Source organism: Danio aesculapii, chromosome 17, assembly GCF_903798145.1.
Source record: "Danio aesculapii chromosome 17, fDanAes4.1, whole genome shotgun sequence".
NCBI lineage: Eukaryota > Metazoa > Chordata > Actinopteri > Cypriniformes > Danionidae > Danio > Danio aesculapii.
The window spans coordinates 7,510,722-7,528,103 of NC_079451.1; the positions used below are offsets into that span (position 1 = coordinate 7,510,722).

General features: G+C 36.2%; 1 protein-coding gene across 2 annotated transcripts in view; it reads left to right on the forward strand.

The window, feature by feature from the left end:
• Nucleotides 1–17,382, forward strand: part of LOC130244248 (stAR-related lipid transfer protein 9-like) — a 79,163-nt gene that overhangs the window by 14,120 nt on the left and 47,661 nt on the right. For both annotated transcript variants that reach the window (XM_056476587.1, XM_056476588.1), the window contains exon 3: nt 7,725–7,853. In XM_056476587.1, coding sequence (XP_056332562.1) covers nt 7,725–7,853 — 129 coding nt within the window. The remainder of the gene's footprint in view (nt 1–7,724; nt 7,854–17,382) is intronic.

The following is a 17,382-nucleotide window of genomic DNA, read 5'->3' on the forward strand; positions in this document are numbered from 1 at the left end:
AGCTTAACAGTTTTTTTTAATTTGCATTCTCACAGCTAAATCACAAGAAAAACTTTAACAAATGTCATTTTTAAACACTGATTTATTTTAGTCAGACCAGCAGGACAAAACAAAAAATATATATATATATATCACAAGGTGATATACCAGCTGAATAATATATTTGGAAACAAAAAAAGCCAAAACTAAAGTTACTTCACCATCATAAAAAAGTTGTTGTATTTATCCCTTAAACTTGTTCCTTCACAGCTCGGGTATGAAAAATCCAGCAACTATATACAACACACACAAAACCTTTGTAAATAAATAAATGAAAGTAATCTAAATTATCATTCAGAATCAAAACTGCTATTATAGACAACCATAAATGTTATGCATTTTAAACAAAACAGAAACACAACAGCTGCTCAAAAAAGAAATGTATGAGCAATTTCTAAACTAACCTTAAATTAAATGTGGTACTGTATGTCAACAACAACAATATAAAGTAAGCTGTGTATATTCAAAGTGCAAAATCTGCTATTGTATAACAGCTATAAAAATATATAAAACAATAAAAAAAAATCATAACTTTTTTCTGAGCAATACAACACTATTTTGTTAAACAGATAATAAATGTGTGCTTATTTATTCAAAGCAACAAACATAGTAGTAGTAGTAATAGTAATCAATAATAGTAACGTTAATTCTCTCTCGGTATCCTACCGCCTACCTCGCACACATTCGGTCTCTCTGACGTGCACCTGGTCTCTCTGCTTTCGCCTTATTTACTTTTGTGCAGTCTGGCACCTTGTACACGATGCGTCTTCTTTACAGTGGTTGGTTGACATCCACCAATCCCACAATGCATCGCCACTGTTAACAGGAAGTTGTTGGCTAGACTGCAGCCAAATCAAGTAACACAAAACGCATCATATAGTAATGAGAACGGAGTAACTACATTTAAAAAGTAATGCGTTGCAGTATTTTTTGCTGTAACGTGTTAACGTGTTACTAGTAATGTTTTACTGTAATGGCATTACTTTTTAATGCCATTACAGTAACACATTACTAGTAACGCGTTATTGCCCAACACTGACCGTAGGAATGGCTCAGCAGAACATTTTGGCGGTTTTAAAACCTTGACTTTTCCAAACCACGGTATACCTTGAAAATGGTTATCGTCCCATGCCTATTACACATTTATAATGTTTCTCAGTCGCTGACATTATTTTAGGTGGATGGCTCCTTCTCACTCAGGGCTGTCTATGCTAATGAGGGAGAGATCGTCGCTAATGGGGGGGGGGGGGGGGGGGGTAGGGGGCATGTTCAAATGTTCAAATTTGACATGTTCAAATTTAAAAGTTTGACATGTTTGACATGTTCAAAGGGAGAATGCCAATCAAAGTGTTATGAAGTGTGATTCTAAAATTAGATTAAACTATTTTTTATCATTATATATAGTCATGCACTGTTGCCACACAACTGTGTTTAAACCCCTTAGGGTTTTTTTGCATAATAGGTCCCTTTAAATAATTTCAACAGAAAACGTATATCTGCCACTAGCGACTTTGAGTGATGTAATGTGATTTGTGTTTTTGTGATGTTGTTAAATGTTACTACTATACACATACTTGACTCTTTCAATAAATCACTAACCCCGAGTATTAAACTGTATGTAACTTTAAATGATATGTCAGATTGTGTGTTTTTTTTTTGAGGAGAGCTATGCTGATGCTTTCTGGAATCCACCAAGAAACTGCATTGCAGTGTACTGTGGAAGTATAAATTTATATAATCTAGTTTCAAATAAACAATAATCAACATATAACTGAAGAGTTATTTCCTTTGGTTTTTAATTATATTATTTCATTAGAAACTGCTAATAGCCCAGCCATGAGGGACATTTTCCCTTTGTCTTTCTGACTACTGGCTGAGCCAAAGTGATGCAAATGCTACGGGCAGAATGCTCTGCCTATGTATGCGGGTGATACTTTCAGGCCAAAGAAACCCTTTTGTTGATTAACTTCTGTGGTCAGTTGCTGGGCAGGTTTCTAACACCTATATGCAGGTTATCATGCTGACTTCAAAACTTAATTTGTATGCTGTGTTTAGCCATCTCCCCTCCTCCTAAGAAGACATTACAGACAGGACATCTTTGTCTCAAATCAGACTTGTGATAAAACTCACAGACTACAGACATCCAATAGGCTCTGCAGACACATGGACTTCTTGAAGATGCTGTATGACTGCAGACTAACCAACACGTCTCAATAAAGAAATTCTTCTGCTTGTTCAAGTCTCCTGGACTGGGTTCTCTCTATCTTCACTCATTTTTTTTTTTACAACAGTACTAAAAAACACTCTGCACACCCTAGCAACTGCATTGCCAACCAGTTCCCAAAAACATGGTTAACCAGGTTTGTTATGCAAGTTTTGTCCTTAAAATACAGTTGAATAGTTTTATCCTGTTATGATAAACATTTGCATAAGGCATTGTATTACTTTATTTGAATCAAGGCAGAAATGATCTTATCTTGTATTGTCTAAGACTTTAGTCAGATGATGCCTTGCTATTTGTAGGCTTGTTTTTTAGAACGTTTAAAAATGTTGACCAACTTCATGTTTGTTATTTCATAGGAAAAAAGAAATTGTGCCAATGCTATAATGATACTGCCTGTGCTTTATTTCCTAATAGATTAATGATCTGGAGTCAATTATTTAGCTTATATTATGGTTCCCACACATAAAGACATTTCTCAGGCGATGTACTTCAAGAGATTTGTCAAGTTGTGTTTATAAAGTACTTTTATGTGTGGGACTAATTCTAAAACATCTAATCTCAAATATTTTGTTGCTAATTCCAAAATGTCATTTATTTTTGAGTTCAATTCAATTCAATTCACCTTTATTTGTATAGCGCTTTTACAATGTAGATTGTGTCAAAACAGCTTCACATAATAGGTCATAGTAAATTGGAACCGTGTAGTTTAGTTTTTAGTGTTTAAGTTCAGTTGAGCTCAGTTCACTGTGGTTTAAAATCACTATTGAGAGTCCAAACACTGAAGAGCAAATCCAACGATGCGCAGCTCTATAGATCCCGAACCATGCAAGCCAGTGGAGACAACGTAGAGGGAAAAAAAAAACTTCACTGAGTCTGTGACAGACATGAGCCACTGATATGCAGAAAGATGCAGTTTTACAGAGAGAGAGTGAGAGAGATTAAGAAGAGAGTCTGGGCTGTACAGACTTTTGAAATAGCTAAAATGACTTGGGGCAGTGGTACTGTAATGCAATTACTTTTGCTGTTGCTCCCATGAAATTAATTGCACACCTTTAAACATCCATCAACCAATCAGTATCAGCCATTCAACAGCCCCATAACTTCTCAAGCTACTCAACTTGAGATCGAAATACTTCCAGATGTTTTGTTCACTCATAAGTTCCCTTTTACGTCATGCTCAGAGGTTTCCCTAGGCTGCCAGAACACATTTGAACACACATGAACATTCTTCAGAAACTGTGCTTGAAAAAGACTGAATTCCATTTGTATGTAAATGGAAAGAAAGATGTAAATTGCTATGCACATCTTGTTTATTGTGCTCAAATGTTTTATATATGCATGTCCGCTTGTCATAACAGTAACACAAGCTATGCTTATAACTACAGATGCCATACCGAACAGCTGCAAAAAATGACTATAACCAATTGTTAGAAGTGGGTATTAGTTAAAATGCCCTAAATAGATTTCAATTAGTACAAAATGCAGCTGCGAGACTTCTGACAGGGACTCGCAAGTATGAGCACATATCCCCAGTTCTTTCCTCTCTGGGCTGGCTGCCTGTTAGGTCACGGATTGATTTTAAACTATTAATTTTTGCTTTTAAATCCTTAAGTGATCTGGCACCACCTTACTTACATGTATATAACCCTGGTAGGGCACTAAGGTCTTCTGATCAGTTTATTCTTTCTGTACCAAGGTCCCGATGTAAGCGAAGTGGGGATTGGGCTTTTGCTGTTATCGCACCAAAACTCTGGAACGGGCTTCCACCCCACATCAGACATGCTCCAACACTGTTTTTTAAAATCGTTTGAAACTTTGTTCTTTAGCATTTGAGCCTTTTTAACTGTTGAGGAGTTTGCCTTATGTTTTAATTGTTATGTATGTGATGTAGGTTTTATTTTAATTTAGTATTGATTGTGTTCAGCACTTTGGGCAACGTTGTGTTGTAAAAAATGTGCTATATAAATAAACTAACTACACTAAACTAGATGAATAATTGATTATTCCGTCAAATAACCAGTATGTTTTGATTCTATTATTCAGCTCTACAAATAATATATTTAGCACACAAAATGAGATTACAGGCATTCAGTTAACATAATAAATGACAGACTGATGGATCATTCTGCCTAACATCTTATTTTGTGAGATATACAGTTATATTAGGGCTGGGCAATTCATTGGAATGAAATCACTAATGCAATTAAGCACATGTGTTGTGCATGGACATCTTGCACAGTTCAGCGTAATCTCCTCCAAATGCCAGAGAGAACTTGCACATGAAAACACCCGCAAAGAAGAAACCTGGAAAATCCCCGTAGTGTTTCATTAGAAACAGAATATTTAATTGCTTTGATTGATTCTACTACTGAAAAATCCCACATAAGGATTTCCATATCCTGGACCAGGCCGAATCCTGAGCAGCTACTGTGATGGTCATGGAAGAGTGGAGAACATGAGACTGATTCCTGTGACGCTCCAGAGACAGACGAGTCTTCACTGAGGCCAGCTTCCAGCCTCCGCCACTGAGACTGCAGCTCTGCACAAGACGTTTGGCCAGTGGAGAAATTAAAATGATCGTGCCCAACTGAGTCTGGTTTCTCTCAAGGTTTTTTTCTTCACTTCCGCCATTAGTGAAGTTTTTTTTCCCTCTCCGCTGTCGCCACTGGCTTGCATGGTTCGGGATCTATAGAGCTGCTCATCGTTGGATTTGCCCTTCAATATTTGGACTCTCAGTAGTGATTATCAAACCACACTGAACTGAGCTAAACTGAACTGAACTTAAACACTAAAAACTGAACTACACTGTTCCTATTTACTGTGACCTTTTACGTGAAGCTGCTTTGACACAATCTACATTGTATAAGCGCTATACAAATAAAGGTGAATTGAATTGAATTGATTTATTTCAACTGAATAAAGATATGTGGTATCTTTATGTGCAGAGCTGAAGTTTACTTAGAACTATGTAAAACAGCTGCCAGAATCACAGTGATTATGTCAATTTCATTATCACCAGATTAAATAGACTTCGATTTTGAATGTGTGTATTGGGGCGGATTGGCCATCTGGCAATTCGGAGCAAGTGCCAGACCATTTTTTAAATGTGGGCCATTCAGTTTCATTAAAAAAAAAAATTGTATGTACATGCAGGCAGCTTTTATCACTTGCAAGATGTGAATATGATGATGATGAGGAGGATGATGATGATAGTAATAATAATAATAAATGTTAAGCATTTGGCCCAATCGGCAACGGTCAGCTGTTTTCGAGATGGGCCGACCCAATCCAACCTAATAAGAGGTTACGCGGACATAATCAAAGTCTGGCAAGAATGTCAAACAAACAATAAGTGCAACACAAGCTAATTGTCAGAGATGAACCATAAAAAAGGAAAGGTGGCGCCGGAAAGCTCTCAAAAGAGGGCAACGTGGTGGCGCAGTGGGTAGTGCTGTTGCCTCACAGCAAGAAGGTTGCTGGTTCAAGTCTTGGCTGGGTCAGTTGCCGTTTCTGTTTGGAGTTTGCATGTTCTCTCTGTGTTGGTGCCGGGTACTCTGGTTTCCCCCACAAAGACATGCGCTATAGGTAAATTGGGTAGGCTAAATTGTCCGTAGTGTATGGGTGTTTCCTAAAACATATGTGCATATCTAACATGCATATATGCATAAAACATATCTGTGTGTGGGGCTGTTTTTTTGTCCCAGTCCGCCCCTGCTTGTCAGTGAACTACGATTCTGTGTAGTAAATGCTCCTCCATCTGAAAACATATGCTAGAGATTTACTAGAACCAGCTTTACTGACAAAATGCACATGAAAATCACCTTTGAGTAACCGTCAAGCCCTGATGGATATGGAACTAAATGCCTTATTCACTACCGAACAATCAGTGACATGTTGTCCTTGTGTGAATGTTTTAAATAGTTTGGTAAAAAAAAGCAAACAGTTTTCAATTGTTAACATTTCTGGCTTATGATTTTGCAGATGTCATGTAAATAGATTTTTCTTTGTGATATTATTTTTTTCTGTTGACTGTAAAATATGTTAAAGCAAAAGTTCACCAAAAACTGAAAATGATCATCATTTACTCTACCTTCACTTGTTCCAGACCGGTTTGACTTTCTTTCTTTCTTCAACACATGAGAGCATTTCTGCACTTGAAATTTAAGTCTCTTTTGGGTCAATGCAAAGTTCTTAAAGTAGTACATTATAGAAGTTTACTCAACATTGCTGCTGCCCAAAAGATTTTCTAATAAACAGTTGGAAAAGTATGACTCCACTGACGAACAGAAATGTATAGTAACGAAGTAGAACTACTTCACTACTGTACTTAAGTACTAAAAGGCTGTATCTGTACTCTACTGAAGTATTGTTTTTTTTACTTCAGTACATATTTTCGATGAGTTTAATACCTTTACTCTGATAGATTTTTTATGTGCTGCATCGTTACTCGTTACAATTATAAAAATGTTACGAATCATTCCAAACCCACATTATCAGTGCCACTGAGCTATCCGTAAGCGGTAGATAAGTTAACTAATGTTTGTTACCCACGGTTCGTAACATGCTGCGATGTTCACTTAACGTTAACTAGCTGGCTATTATAAAGGCTGTGTCATGCTGAATGGTGTTTTTGACCCATCAAAAAAATTAAGTTATTGAGCAGAACGAACGGAACCATGGTTTACGGTTGGTATATATATATATATATATATATATATATATATATATATATATATATATATATATATATATATATATATATATATATATATATAGTTTAATCATGTGCCCAAAAAAAGAAATTTAAAATTAACAAAACAATATGATGTCTTTTGACTGCTTTCTTTAATAACTACATTACACATTACTTGTACTTTTACTTTCCGTATTTGAGAAGTAAATTTTGAAATAAACTACTTGCAATACTTAAGTACAAAAAATGTTGAATGCTTTAGTACTTCCACTTAAGTATGGTGTTTAAAGAGCACTTTAACTTCTACTCAGGTCACTTTTTTGATAGAGCACTTGTACTTGTACCTAAGTCTGGGTCTCTAGTACTTTATACATCTCAGCTGACGAATGCACACAAACTCCCATGCACGAACATACATTGCTCCCAAACAAAAATGTTAATCATTTAAAATCTAAAAAAAGTCAAAAGAATCAGCACACTGCCACTTTAGCTCTCAAAATACAATTTAATTGGACAGCGTTTCCACCTACAAGGTCTTCATCAGGTCATTTAAAACTGAACTCATCAATCATTGTCCCAAAACACACTTTATTTATTGTAGAATTTAGGAAGTTATAAAAATGTTGTAACATTGTTGAAGCAGTTAGAAATGACTTAAAATCATAGTATGGTGGAGATACATACTGTAGGAAAAACAAACCCCACAACCCAATATGAGAAGGAAGAACTACTTTCACTTTCTAACCCTTTTTTCTTCTCTCTTTATAGTTGGAGGGGCGTTTAGATGGGCGATCTGAGGGTCTGGCTGACTCCAGGGAGAAGTTGATAGAGTTTGGCTTTGATTACTGCTACTGGTCCGTGGATCCAGCGGCTTCCAATTATGCTTCACAAGAGGAGGTGAACGTCTACTCTCAAGTCTGTTTACTGCATTTATGCTGATGTTGATGTCATGTCGATGAGCTTGTGTATGTCCTGTGTCTTGGGGGGAGGCTGATGCATGATTATCAGAGGCATAATCAAAACCTTTGACCAACCTGGAAAAGATATAAGGAAATATTATGCCTTAGCAGAATCAAAACCCTGTTCGGAGTACAAGATATTTCATCATCTCTGTGAAGGGAGTACTTGCCTCCCTACTTAGTTTGAGATTTAGCTCATTTTAACTTGTATGTGGGTGTACAAAGTTTGCTAAACAATTTAGGCCAGAAACATTCTGTGTACAATTACACAACTGTAATGGGAAGACCTACTTATGAATTTAGTTTGTTTTATATTGATCTTACACAGCTTGGATTCTTTGAATTCACCTTCTTAGAGTACATCTCATCGTTGGTTTAAAGGCCTGTTCACAACAGGAGTGATGGTTTTATGAATCATGATAGCTATTATGGAGTCCAGACCAATGAGCTATAATGTTCTGTGTATTATATGCATGCACTTATGACCGTCTCTAAATTTAAAAAGATAGTTCACCCAAAAATGAAAATCATATGACCATAACACAATCAGAAGAGTGCAAGCACAAATGCTGGCAACATATGTGTGTGCCCAGTGAACGTGTCATACGTTTTAGGGAACCCAGGCTCATTATGGAGACATACCCGGTATACATTTCTGGAGAGAGCGAAATACATCTTAGTAGGTATGCTTTTTTGCAGATTTTCTTTTTGTAAATCCACCAGAGGCCACTGTGTTCATTTTTCAGATCTCAAATTTCTCTCATAAGTGCCATTCGCGCCTGCTCTTCTCGCCTCTTCCACCAGAGATTGCTGTCGACTGACTGACTGACTGACCGATTCCCCCACCCACTCCCTTCCCTAAACCCAACCAATAGTGTTTTCAAAAGCACTGATTGACTAGCGCCCACCCCCTTCCCTAAACCCAACTGATTGTGTTTTCAAAAGCAATCCAGAAAGTCCTCAAGGCTACCTGATTTTTACCACGTTTTCAGATCTCACCACGTTCTCACCTTGTTATTTACTTGTTTATTTCATTTTTTTGCATTTTGATTTTGTTTTACCCGCTTTCTGGAACCATTCTTTGCTGGACTCAAACCCCATCGTCGCTGTCGACTCCGCTTTGCGTCTCAAGTCATCGCATGCAGTGAGCCACTGGACAAACTGATGACAGTGGTAAAGCCGTCCACACAAAGGTAAGTGGTCAGCCAGTAGCGTGAAAAGAAACAGAAGCTGTCGACAGCATCATACCGCCCCGTAGCATTCGTTTTAAAATTGAAGTGCAGCCTTTAGTACCTCTGGCTACATAATTTGCGCTCTCCAGAAATGTATATGTGCTACGTATTCACAATAAGCCTGTGTTGATTTTAGGCTGAATAGTGTGGATAGAGACTGTTTTCTCAAACACAAGTGAAATGCCAAGAGTTTTCACTCTAAAACATCATTTTAAAATGAAAATGCACTAGTGTAAATGCAGCTTTAAACAGATGAATTTTGATTGGCTGTGAAATTTGTATCATTTATCAACTGGAAAAATTGTTGTCAAAATAATTTCAGTTATAATAATTAAATCATATATACATTTTATTTTCTTCATTTTTTTAAACAAATCAGAACAAAAACACTTTCAAATGACAACATGAAAACAATTAGGCATACAATATAAGTTCCAATTAACAGATTCTGATCACATTTTAGTCATAGATCCAACCATTTTTCGAATCAGCCAAAAAGGAGGGCGGGGGGGGGGGGGGGGGGGGTTGACAAATGTAATTTGCTTTCCATTTAGTACAAAAACAGCACTGCAAGAAACTTTTGGTTTTAACAAACAGAACTCAGAATCTGTATTTTATCAAAAATAAACTGAAGAAATATTCGGATGAATAAAACTAAATTGTAAAATATTCAGTACAGTGTTACTACTACTTTTGCTAGTAATGCTAAATAAATCTAACATTATAATTTGTACAATCAATATTTATTTTTAGTCTAATTTTCAATAAATGATCCAGTCATTCACTCAAAACTTGTTTCATTACTAGATGGATCATTTTAGAGGAATTATTCAGTGGCATATTTTTGATGGCTGGTTTGCGGCACCTGTTGGTTAAATAATGTAATTGCTGTCTACAACTTTCATTTTTGAGCGTCAAGTTAAATGCATATAATGGCGATTTACCATAAACAGAAGTAGTTTCGTCTAAACTATAAACTGTTATCCCAGTACTTGTGTTATTTGACTGTTTTTAACTTCAGAACTAACTCAAAAGACTAAAGACTGAATCTCTTTCTTGATTTTCACCTTTTTCAAACACAGATTTGAATGCAGCGATTCAAAGTATTAATAAACATGCAAATCGCCGTCATTTATAGTTTATGATGCGTGGGTGTACACTGAATGCACTAATAAGGCTGAACTAGTAGTAGCCCGCCACATCTGACTCCTGCGATGCTCCAGAGACAGACGAGTCTTCGCTGAGGCCAGCTTCCAGCCTCCACCACTGAGACTGCAGCTCTGCACAAGACGTTTGGCCAGCGGAGAAATTAAAATGATCGTGCCCAACTGAGCCTGGTTTCTCTCAAGGTTTTTTTTCTTCACTTCCGCCATTTAGTGAAGTTTTTTTTTTTCCTCTCCGCTGTCGCCACTGGCTTGCATGGTTGGATTTGCTCCTCAGTGTTTGGACTCTCAGTAGTGATTATTAAACCACAGTGAACTGAGCTAAACTGAACTGAACTTAAACACTACAAACTGAACTACACTGTTCCTATTTACTGTGACCTTTTATGTGAAGCTGCTTTGACACAATCTACATTGTATAAGCGCTATACAAATAAAGGTGAATTGAATTGAATTGAATCCCGAATGACCCACCACAACTTCTTTCTTCATCATTATATTTCACAGGAAAGCCTAAATGCTTTTATACATGTGATTTGAATGATGCGAGAGGCGATCTCTCTGTGATCGTTACAAAGTTAGGATTAATCTATAAGTAAAATGTATTACTCTGCTGGTCATGTGGGTTCCGAACCATGGGTTGTGAGCCATACAAGTCACAGATCAACCGTGATCTGTTACACCCCTAGTTCCAAGGCTACGGGATTCAATCTTATTTACATTCATGAATATTTATGTTTGATCAAATCTTGCCATATAAAGTTCTGTTAAGGGTTACATATCAAAGATCGAAAATCCCTTAAGGGGCGATTTCAGATATATATAATTAAAGTGCCACAATTAAATTAAAACACTACATTTCTTTTCAGCCGCTTTCCTCAGTATGAAGATATTTTATAGGATTGTTTTTTTTAAGGAAAGGGTCAATATACACCTCTTTTACAATATCATGCCATTCACCTACAGATGGAGGATCTTCCTTAAGCCATTTCTTTGTAATGGCCTTTTTACTCGTTGTTAGCAGTGTATTAAGGAATCATTATTTATAAGGGTCATGAATTGTGCATTTCCTTCTCGTAGAATTAGAATGATTAAAAGGCAGTGAATACAGAAACCTTTTATCTGGCTGGAATTGGAAGTGAAAATTACGCAGAACATATGTTTAATGTTTAATACAAGCTCTGCTGAGTGGGCTAGTAGTAAAATAATAGGATTTCATTGATTTAGTCAAAATTTAAAGCAATTTAAACTACTTGGACAATATGTAGGTCCAGTGTAAAAACCTTAGCAACAAAACTAGTCCTTATTTACACCGAGTATTCACCGTTAAGCAAGTGAACGGTTAAGCAAGTGAACAGTATGTTTCCTTTGTATTTCGAGAGAGTCTGTGAATCTTCTCAGTCGCACCCTGATGTTCCCTTCACAGTGTCTTTGTCCACACTCTATGAAAGGCTGAGCTGTGACGGCCCACGCACAGAGGATGACCTTGTCCACACAACACTTCTCTTTCTCCTTGCTTTCTCCCTTTTAAAATTGCCCAGTCAGAGCTTTACAGCAGAGGCCTTGAAGTTTGCATTCCTTCCATGGCCTGCAGGATGGTCTGGTCTGGTTGAGAGAAACTGACCTCGTTTTGGAGTCCGGCGGGAGGAGAGAGTCCCACTTGAAACAAACAAAAAAGTTCAGACAATGTGCAGTCCATGAGCTTGTGTTAAAGCTGTCCACACTAAATGCATCAAAGCAACAATTCTATATTGTATTGTTGTCCAAAGTAGAACAAGAATGGTAAAAGTAATCTAGAAATAGACCAAGGCATTGGTTTACTGTTGTACCTCGTTAAGTTACACTCATGCCTAGGGCCAGACTGAATCTGCAGACATTTTCTGCGGAGAATTTTGGTGAAAATCTGCGGATTTCTGTGGAATTATTTTGGGAGTATCATAACTAAAAACTTAATATGTGAAATAAATAGTAATACCTTTATAACTTGTATTTAATGTTTAAAATGCAAATCCAAGTAGATCCAGGTTATTTGGTAAACAAAGCAAGTCTCTCATATAATATATCTACTAAACGACAGAAAATATTACTTTACAAACTGCATTGTGCATAAATTAGATGAACATTTTCATATTAGTCAATAATAATACTGTAATTAATTTAAAAACTGAATAAATATAGATTTACACACATTTACACAAGTAAATAAACATTAATGATGGGCTAAAAATCTGCGGGATTCTGTGTGCGCAGATTCCGTGTGGGCCTACTCATGCCTCATTCATACTAGCAGCGACTTTGTATGTTGTGCGATAAGTCAATATATTGATTATTGTGACAGACCTAGATTCAAGTAAAAATAATTAAGGCAGCAAGATTTTTTTTTCAACAGTGCGTCGATGCTGAAACTAGGCATCTCTAATGGAAGCCTTCCCTTTTTCAAAACAAATGGGAGCTGATTCCAACCAGAACAAAAAAATTAATTATACTTTTAAATTATATTTCTTTATTCCGCTTTATATTGCTCTTAATAATAAAAAACTTTTATAATATTTGTTACGCTCGTCCACAAGTGAAATCAGCAAAATTGCTACAGTTTTACTATAGCTTTTTAATAGAATGTTGAATGAAACTTTGGCTAGCTTTTAATTTAATGCTAACACAGACCACATCACAGACAATGTTTCCCTCAGTTCATTTTATATGAAAATCGTAGTATTAAGTGTGTAAATGTGCAGTTTTCTTCTGAAAGTACACACATTGCTGCAGTCTGAATCCTTTTGTCCAATTTAGTCTAATTGGTTTTTAGTAAAAACTCTCTCACGTTGTTCTTTAATTGGATTTTCCTATGAAATGCTGTTTACTGTAGCTGGAAGCAGCAGATTGAGACTGGAGGCTCTTCTTCCTGTGGGGTCTCCAGAGACAACTCAGTGGAGGGGAAACCAGCCCCTGCTCCTTTTTTCCAACGTCTCCCCACTCTTTCCCTGTAGGAGCCAGCTGTTTGGCTTTAAAAGATGGACTCCACAGCGCATGCATATGACCCCAGCACATATGTGCTTATTACTGTAGTGTGTGAGCACATATAATATAAACCCTGCATAAATCTTGAGCACAAACATATATGATTGTGCATATAAATAAAAAACACTGACATATAAAAAACAAAACTGGCAAAAAGCGCTATTACACAATGCTCTGATTTGCTGCATTTATGCATTTGCACTGTTTAGTTCATCATTGAACGTCATACATCTGGCTCTGTTGTCTCTGGAGGAACATGTCTATCTGTATATGTCCATGTTTGAAGAGAAAAGAAGCACAGAGGGGCTGGATCAGGCCTTGGAGCAGAATAGATAAAAATGGCTAATGCAATCCAGCTGTTGTGAGGGCAAGGTTTGATCACATCCAGAAGTCATTACTCTGTGTTGCATGAAGCATCTAAGAAGGCATATATTTAAAACTATTCATTCATTCATTTTCCTTCGGATTTCTCCCTGATTTATCAGGGGTCACCTCAGTAGAATGAACCCCCAATATAAAACTAATATATCATTATATGTGTTAAAATATATTTTAAAGAAAATTTAAAACTTAACATTTTCTATTATGCTGAATAATTGTTGAGTTGATAATTATTTTGGCCAAAATTCACCTATAAGCACAAATCCAGAGAAGGTGTAACAATAGACGGAGTGACAACGGAGTTGAGGATCCACATGCAGTTTAGGCAACATGCAGTCAGGCAGGCAACGGTCGAACAGGTAGCAAACAGGAGCATAAAGGTAATCCAAGTTGGTAGTCAAAAACAGGCGAATGGTCAGTACAGGTGGCAAAGAATCATTAACCCTTTAACTGCCCCACCAAGAACACATTTTTTTGCATTGGATTTCTTAACTCCTACAGTCGCTAGTTAACACAATTTTTTTCAACACATCGCAGAATTTCTAAAATATCAACCTCTACCAATGTTAGATATGTCAGTTTATGCTAAAAGTACTGGAATTAATACATATACTATGAAAATCAGAAAATATGAAGTGTAAGATCAATTTATTTTAAAATAATAATCAAAATAAAACATTTTGGAATACTAAATCATCTTTATTTTTTGACATATGCCATAAAGTATTTCAGATTCTCATTAAACATGTTTTCTTGCTTTTCAAGTGTAGTAGTGCAACAGGATTATGTTGATTTTCTCATAAACCAACAATGCTGTGTGTGTAAACCCTTATTTAAAACAGTCAAAATATGGTCAACCATTTGGTAGAGCAGGCAGTTAAAGGGTGAACAAGAAAACAAGAAAAATGTAAATAAAATGAAGCATGATAATAATAAGGTCCAGTCTTAAGCACATGCTAATGGCGTAAAGAAAAAAAGTGAAGGGCTCTCAGGGCCATTTTAGATGCAGTCCGCCTCCTGCCAACCACACAGCTGCTTTAGTAAATGATTTTTCACAGACAGATTGCACTAGAAGGACGTCATTGGAGCACAATGCAGGTTTTCTTTTCCAAGTGAAGTCAGCTTTGTGTTTTTTTCCCTCCCTCTGTCTCTTTATCTCTCTCTCTCTCTCTCTCTCTCTTTCTCTCTCTCTCTCTCCCCTCCCTCTTCCTTTTGGATACAGTGCACGACTTTATAATGCTCTTGGTATTTCTGGGTTTCTGTGTCAGTAGAGTGAAGATAATCTGCACAAAACATCTTTACACACAGATTGGCCGCATAAAATCTATATTTTTTCAGTGACGCACAAATGAACGCATGTCTTTTAGAAACAAATTCTTTAGATCACAATATGGTTGAATAAATTATGCTTTTTTTATTTAGTAAGGAGTGAAAAAATTGACATTTATAGCATTATAAAAGCTTTATGTTTTAATCAACAAGGTTCTTTTGAAGGTTGCATTCATCAAAGTACTCTGAAGGTTTTCCTGACATTATAGAATGGTTTCTGAAGGAGAAATGGTTGCCGAAATTCAGTGGTTGCCATCACAGAAATACATTGCATTTTAAAGTATTTTACATTAGAAAAGTAATTTTGATAACACTTTAAAATAATGGTCCATTATTTAATGTATTTACTAACATGATCAAACTATTAGTGATACATTTATTACGGTATTTAGTCATGTTTGTTAATGTTAAATAATGTTAGTTCATGTTAACTCACAGTGCATTAGCTAATGTTAACAAGCACAACTTTGGATTTTAATAAGGCATTACGCCTGTTTCACACCACAAGCGCGAGCAGAGCGTGAGCAGCGCATGCGCAATATGTATGGAGGGCAGAAACTGCCTTTCATAAAAGCTGAGTCAGCAGCGCGCAACAGAACAGCAGCGTCCATTGCGCAGATCAATCTATCTCTGCATATTCTATCTAGTTACCCATCTCTCTCTCTCTCTCTCTCTCTCTCTCTCTCTCTCTCTCTCTCTCTCTCTCTCTATATATATATATATATATATATATATATATATATAAAAACACACTTTTTAAAAAACTTTTCATCTGCACCAAGGCCCGTGCCAACTTTCTCCTATGTTGTCTCCTTAACCTGCAAGTCTTTATTTTACAAATTAATGAACTGTTTCCTAATGAACTGTATACTTCTCAAGATCTATGAGCAGTGTCATTCATGTCAGAAGACAATCGCCTGTGATATCATGTCATTTTGTTTTTGATTATCAGGATGATGTAGGCCTATAGTTATTATAATATTTATACAATATAGTTAAACTAATATTTATACGATCAAAGTGTGTGCAACTTACTAAGCAAAACTAATACTAAAATCGTTTTAAATTTGGTTTTGCAGTTCTGGCCCAAATAAATATTTCTTGCTGTTTTTAATCGTTTAAGTTCATTTGATTGAATATAAAAATCAGTGGATCTTATCGATGCTTTTTATTGGGTAAAACTGCTACTTTTTACTGTCATTCAATGTGTTGTTGGTCATTATCAATGCACTGTTACATTAATTGAGTGTGAGCAGCGTGGCAAAAATAGACCCAGCGCCGAAACTATCGCAGCACTGCTGCTTCAGTGACGCTCACACCTCACGCTGACTCACTGCTTCTGCATTCAGTATGAAAGCTCTAATCTGTTAACATGGACGCCGTTCTGCTCACGCTCTCCTCGCTCTTGCGGTGTGAAACGGGCTTTAGTTATGTTGAACTATGATTAATAAATGCGTTACGAGATTATTTATATTTAGTTAATGTTAGTAAATACATTAAATAACATCCATTAACTAATGAATCATTATTCTAAAGTGTTACCGTTATTTAAAATTGAAATATTATTTAAAATATATATACTATACTGTGCTTTACTACATGCATGACTCCGGACTTTGTAATTATTATAATTGGTCTTATTTTTTTTAAGCTGCCTTGGGATGTTCAGGTCTTGGGGGTGAGGGTTGTGTTGTTAAAACATAAATAGAAGGAAGGAAACAGTAATGTTTATTGTTTTATTTACTCAATTCGATATAACATTGAAGTCAGAATTATTATCCCCCTGAATAATTTTTTCCCCAATTTCCGATAACAGAGAGAAGACTTTTTCAACAGATTTCTAAACAAAATAGTTTTAATAACTCATCTCTTATAACAATTTATTTGATCTTTGCCATGATGACAGTAAATAATATTTGACTAGATATTTTTCAAGACACTTCTATGCAGCTTAAAGTGACATTTAAAGGCTTAACTAGGTTAATTGCGGTAACTAAGCAGGTTAGGGTAATCAGGCAAGTTATTGTATAATAATAATCTGTTCTGTTGACTATCAAAAAAAAAAAAAATAGCTTCAAGGGGCTAATAATTTTGACCTTAAAATGGTTGATAAAAGTTGGTGCCTATGGCTTAGTGGAAAGTGCACTGACACATGCACTCTGGTGTTTGTGGCGACCTGGGTTCGATTCCCGCCTCGAGGTCCTATGCTGATCCCTCTGTCTGCTCCCCACACTTTCCTGTAAATTCTCTCTACTGTCCTGTCAAAATAAAGGTGAAAACCCCTAAAAATAATTATAAAAAAAAACTGTTAATAAAAAATTAAAAACTGCTTTTATTCTAGCCG